The 6,384-nt window shown below is 33.3% G+C and overlaps 1 protein-coding gene across 1 annotated transcript; it reads left to right on the forward strand.

Annotated features, from left to right (window-relative positions):
- The first annotated feature begins 888 nt into the window (after positions 1–888).
- LOC127790681 (40S ribosomal protein S2-4-like) lies at positions 889–3,701 on the forward strand. Its single transcript, XM_052320282.1, has 2 exons — positions 889–1,625; positions 3,326–3,701. The coding sequence occupies exons 1-2, from the start codon at positions 966–968 to the stop codon at positions 3,488–3,490; spliced, it is 825 nt and encodes a 274-aa protein (XP_052176242.1). The 5' UTR covers positions 889–965; the 3' UTR covers positions 3,491–3,701.
- Positions 3,702–6,384: the final 2,683 nt, after the last annotated feature.

Raw genomic sequence — 6,384 nt, forward strand, 5'->3', positions numbered from 1 at the left:
CGCCATATTGAACCCATCTCATTGCCATCCCTAACTCGGTTGGACATTTATGTATTTTTTATTATTTTAAATATTTTAAATCAAGATAACAAAAAAAGACTTTCATAAAAAAAAAAGACTTAAAATATTTTGGTAAATCTTTTATGACTTTGAGATCAAAATTAAAATCTGAAATCTATTCTATTACCAAGTGAAGGAACATATATTTGGTATTTGAAATCTTGAAATTTTGAAGATATTATTTATATACTAGACAAAATTAAAGAAATTAGTTTTTGGACTTGAATTTATTATGATCTACAAATTATAATTAATTTAAAGACAATCATCATCTAACCATTACACTAAGAATTATATCATCATTTAAAATTTACTTAAACAAAAAGTAAACTTTGATTTGAGATCTTATGATTTATTTTTTACCTTCACAAGTCATCATCATACTTATATTAGAACATTGTTAAATGTTTTGTCCTTGGCTTTCTTTGAATATATAAATTTAAAACATCTAAAAACAAAAATTGTAACTTTTATTCAGAAGAAAATGCTAAAATTCATATTCATACTTATTTGAGAGCGAATTGAAATCTAAATTCCTGAATTCAGATTGTAATTATAAAAGAATTTCGGACTGAATTATTATTTCTTGATCTAAATTTTAAATCAAAATTAGACCCAAATCCGAAGCATGTCCACCCACACCCAGTTGCTATCCTCAGTTCAGACTTCAGGGCTCAAAACACTATTCGGGTCATATCCCTATCCGGAACAGAGCCAAATCAAAACCAATGTTAGTTTCTCCTCATCCTACAATCCAAACACCCCCTCAATCCTCTTGGAAACCCTACTTCTTCCACAGAGCACGTATATAAGTTTTTCGCCCCCCAAAGCCTAGGGTTTCACGTCGCTCTCTTCTCTCGCTCGATCAACGTCTCTCTCTCTCTAAACCCTAGCTACAGACAACCATGGCTGAGAGAGGTGGAGAACGAGGCGGTTTCGGCCGAGGCTTTGGCCGTGGCGGTAGGGGCGGCGACCGCGGTGGAAGGGGTGGCCGCCGTCGCGGCCCCCGACGCGACGAGGAGGAGAAATGGGTTCCGGTGACCAAGCTCGGCCGCCTTGTCAAGGACGGCAAGATCCGAAGCTTGGAGCAAATATACCTCCACTCTCTCCCGATCAAGGAGCACCAGATTGTCGACACTTTGGTTGGGCCTTCGTTGAAAGATGAGGTCATGAAGATCATGCCTGTTCAGAAGCAGACCCGAGCCGGTCAGAGGACTCGGTTCAAGGCCTTCGTCGTCGTCGGCGATTGTAATGGCCACGTCGGTCTGGGCGTCAAGTGCAGCAAGGAGGTGGCGACGGCGATCCGTGGTGCGATTATACTGGCCAAGCTGTCGGTGATTCCGGTGAGGAGAGGCTATTGGGGTAACAAGATTGGGAAGCCTCATACGGTGCCGTGCAAGGTTACCGGAAAGTGTGGGTCCGTCACCGTGCGGATGGTTCCTGCTCCTCGTGGGGCCGGTATCGTGGCGGCGAGGGTGCCCAAGAAGGTGCTTCAGTTCGCCGGTATTGATGATGTCTTCACGTCTTCGCGTGGCTCCACCAAAACTCTTGGAAATTTCGTTAAGGTCTGATCTGTAACACGTACTGTTATAAATTCTGATTCTTAGGCTCTACCTCTGATCTCAACGCGGGTGCAATTTATCTTTCTGAATGATATTCAATACTCATTTGACTGCTATACTTGTTATGCATCTTAGGTGAGGAGCTCCTATTTAATAGTGGGTTGGGGAATGAAGATGCTTTTAATTGCCTACAAACTTATGTAATTGGATTGAAACCCTTCTTCAGCACATGTCTAATGTAGTCATCGGGATTATCATAGAAGTGGAATGAACTGTTTGTGAATTTAGTTAGATATGACCTATGAAATGAACTGTTTGTTTTTTTTCACTTTAAAGCTTTATAGGAGTTTTGAATTGGATATAGTATATCTTGTCTAATATGGTTTGATGTGGCGGATCCATATGTGTATCTGCCATCATATGAGTTAGATATGATTTTGCCTTTTATGTTTACTTCTTGTTTATCAGTTTATGAGCCTTTTGGTTACAGCTTGTAGTTGAAGGACTTGTTTGGACTCTTAAAAGGTTTGAACATTTGACTGTTTATTGTTTGAATGTTTTGTAGATCCGTTTTAATTGTTGATTCTATGAATCAGAGCCGTTTAAGGGTTGCATGGGTACTGGATGCTGTGGACATGGGCATGTATTGGTCGTGCTTTGTTGAGTGCCTGATATTTTTCTTCTTTTTTCCTGTTCAACACCCTGCTTTGTTGGGGTTTATTTGTTAAAATACTCAAAAATTGATGTTTTTCTCTGTAGTTTTTTTCCATTGTTCTTAGCCCTAAATAATGCAAGCAATTTATGGAAAAGAGCTCAACATTCATATGGACAACAAGACATCAACTTTTCCCCTCTTTCCCTGTTATTTTTTTTTTGCTACTGCCGTTCTTTTCTCTTCTCAGTCCAAAATTTTTCCTGTTGGAATTATTTATTTTCAAGCCTCGTCTGCCCCTTTTTCTTTCCCGTTCTTCCCCTGCTGCATCATTCTTTTTTCCCGCTACTCAGTTATTTTTTCATTTTTTTGATTAGTTTTATGGTATCTTCTGCCCCCACATCTCCCCCCCCAAAAGAAATCTAGTCACCTGGTTCACATGCTACAACAAGTCTTTATAAGCTTCAACAGTGTTTTTTGTTTTTTTTTTTTGGGGGGGGGGGGGTTTGGATTTATCATGTTGTATGGGATATGATTGTTATGTAAATGGAGTGTTTGACGTGTAGAGTAATACTTGATAGATTCTTAATGTTAATAATATGATGTTGCATTCACATTATATTTTTATGCATTTTTGTTATATTTAGATAAAATTTATGTCATACACATATATAGGCTCTTGTAGGTTGTCTCATAACCTAATTTATTGGGGAAGTGGCTAGACAGTTTTGTTGAATTTAGTAGTACAAGTTCTACTTGTGTCTTTTGTTGGTTGCGTGTTTTATTTATTTATCCTTCTCAGGAGATTTACATTTGGAACAATTTCTTTTATGAGCCTTTGTTGTTAGTCAGATGTTTCATGCTCCAAAATTATTCAGCATATATCAGGAACCCTACTTAATTGATCTGTCGATCTAATTTTGCACATATATTGTATTCAATTTATTTTGTTTGCTTGTTGGACTATGTTGTAAAATGAAAATCTGAAACTGGTGCTCGGATTTTATTTGCTTTTAAAAATTGGGCAAGTGACCGGCGGATTATTTTGCAGGCAACTTTCGATTGTCTGCTGAAAACCTATGGGTTTCTGACCCCTGACTTTTGGAAGGAGACTCGCTTCTCAAAATCACCGTACCAAGAGTACACAGATCTGTTGGCAAAGCCCACCGCCAAGATTACCTATGTTGAAGATGTACCAGAGAGGGTTGATGCTTGATCAGGTCAAGTCATTGTTTTGTTTTGTCAAAAAGTACTCTTAAGAAGCGTTTTGCTTAGGACCAGACCACCCTAATACATAGATTGCTGGTTAAATGCTCTGCCCTTTTTTCCCTGTTCTGGCAATGGTACTTGAATTTCAATTTTGTGGTAAGACATCTGTTTAATTTCGAGCTAAAATGTTATTATTATAATGCTTGCTTTATCTTTTATGGATGTTGATGGTCAATTTGGTAAATATTTTGATTTGCACCTGAACTGAATATTCTCTCTTTGGTTTGGAAAAGGTCTGAAATGCATGGTGCATATTCTTCATCTACCACGATTTAGGTATGTGCCTATGTGGGTTGATGATGCTGATGCTTTAATTTGAAACTCTACTATTAAATCAAGATGAGAGATGTTCGCCAAAATTTTAATTCCATTTGAATTCAATTTTTCTTTTGAAAGATAAGCAATTGTATTCCCTTTTTCTTTTTCAATTATTTACTATTGAGGACTTGTGTTAGCTAATTAGATTGTTTTCTCTTTACTGTGTTTAATTCGTTCTTAATTTTTAATTTTTTAAAACACTCAAAATGTATTTATTTATTCATTTTTAAAAATATATTTTTTAAAACACAAAAAAAAATTATACACAAAATTTAAAATGTATAAAATTTGTTTTGATTGTTTTTAATCAAAATAATCTCTAAGGCCAAAACACAAAAAATGACTTCTATCCTTACTTTCGTTTAACTTTTTTTTCTCCTCTCTTCAATGCTATCACTACTGTTGCCGTTGCCGCCACCGTCTTTATCGCCGCGATCATCGTTAATTGTCATCTTTTTTTTTTTGGCTATTCCTTCTAACCATCAACCCAGATCTATCATTTAGTAGCGGGTTTCTTCATCTTTTAAGTCGGTGGCAAAAGGTTTCAGCGGCAAGAGACGACAACAATGGACTTTTAACGATGAGAGGCGACGATGACAGGCAGCGAAGAAGAGATCCAACGACAAGGAAAGAGGAGAGGAAATCAAATAGAGTGGGGGGGGGAGAGTATGTATATATGTTAAATAATATATTTATAAAATATATATCTTTGTGGTGATTTTTTAATTTATTTAGTTTTATTCATTTGTCATAAAAAGTCAAGTTGTGCGACTCAAGTTTGTAATTTTATTTTATTGTTTTAATTTTTAAATTATACTTATTTTTTGTATTTATATTCAAACTTGTAATTATATCTCACTTGTTATTAAATTATTTGATATAATCTTATCATTCACAATCACATTACGTAATTATTAGTTTACGTTTTTAATACTTTCAAGATATAGATTGAGCGATCAGATGAGCAATATGTCGGTGTTAATTCGGTGGATTGTGAGTTTGATTTTTACTTGTGCAAAGGTTAAATATTCAATTTATAATTTAATTCTTCTAACGTAATCGATAGCATGAGTATCGAGAGTCACGCAAGGATGATTATCTTAAGTGTATGTTTTTAATTTTTATGTTTTTTTAAGTTAATTTATTTATTTATATTTTATTTTTATAATAAAAAATATTACAAAAACTCATTAACTTTATAATTTTTTAACAATATATTAGCATTAAATAATTTTAATTTATTAAATAATTAAATTTATTAAATTAAATGCTATTAAAAATTTATTTTTAATATTTTAAATAAAACTCGTTTTCTAATTTTTTATTTTAAAAAATAATTTAAACATTTAACATTTATAGTGTTATTATTATTATTATTATTATTATTCAAATTGATCTTATTTAAGTTTAGAAGGAATATGGAATTCAACAAACTTATTGCATCAGTCATCGCCTGGAATATACGAGATGTTTACAAGTCAACGACGCTGATAAAACGCTCAGCCACATCGGCAAATTTTAGCAGTGGTTGTGCCATGCGGGCTATTTTATTCTTATTCTTAATATAAATATCGAATTATTGGTTTATATTTTTTTATCTCAAGACTAGTTTAGCTAAGTTTTTTTTCTTTGCAGTATTTAAGGTGGGTAGCATTTAAGTTGGATAGCGTTTAAACTAATAACGTATTTGAGTAGCGTTTAAACTGATAATGTATTTGGATAGATGTGCTTTTAAGCTGTCAGTGAATATTTATGTGTTTAGTTTGTAAAACTTAATAAGTTATTAAAATTTGATAAAAAGAAAAAAATAGACATACTATTGAATAATAAAAATAAAATTTAAAAAATATTAATTTTTAATATAAAAAAATAAATATATTAATATAACATACATTAATATTTATAATATATATGTTAACATGTATACATATATATTTAACTATATATAATATGAGTGTGAATTTAATGGCCGGTGATTGCGACCAATGACGGGTGACGGGGACGACTAGAGCGAAGATGAGGGCGATTGTGGCTGTTGGAGAAGATCTAGTGATGGGGGAATTGTAACACCTTAGGTATGAGTGTGAATTTAATTAAATAAATTATGAAAATAAGGGCATGTGGCATTTTAGAATTGTCCTAAGTTGGCTGATGGAAGTTTATAAATTTGAAATATCTCTAGAAGGACAATATGATAATTTGGATATTATCATTAAAAGAGAATAATTATGGGTGAAAATGTGTAAATAAATCCTATGTAATGAATTTAATTTTGATTATTTTATAGAGAAATATTAGATGGCCAAGATTGAAGATAGAGGGCTAAGTGGGTGTCAAATAGTGACACTTGACAAGTTCTTATTCAATAAGATAAGATATTAAAGAAATAAGAAATGACCAAATTAAGTGCATGAATGACACTTGGAAAATTCTTGAAAAAAGAGAGGTGTGAATTATTTTGTGAGTGGATATTTTGAGTAAAAATGAGTGATTAAAGTAAATTAAAAAGGATTAGAAAAAGAG

Source organism: Diospyros lotus, chromosome 14 (assembly GCF_014633365.1).
Source record: "Diospyros lotus cultivar Yz01 chromosome 14, ASM1463336v1, whole genome shotgun sequence".
Lineage (NCBI taxonomy): Eukaryota > Viridiplantae > Streptophyta > Magnoliopsida > Ericales > Ebenaceae > Diospyros > Diospyros lotus.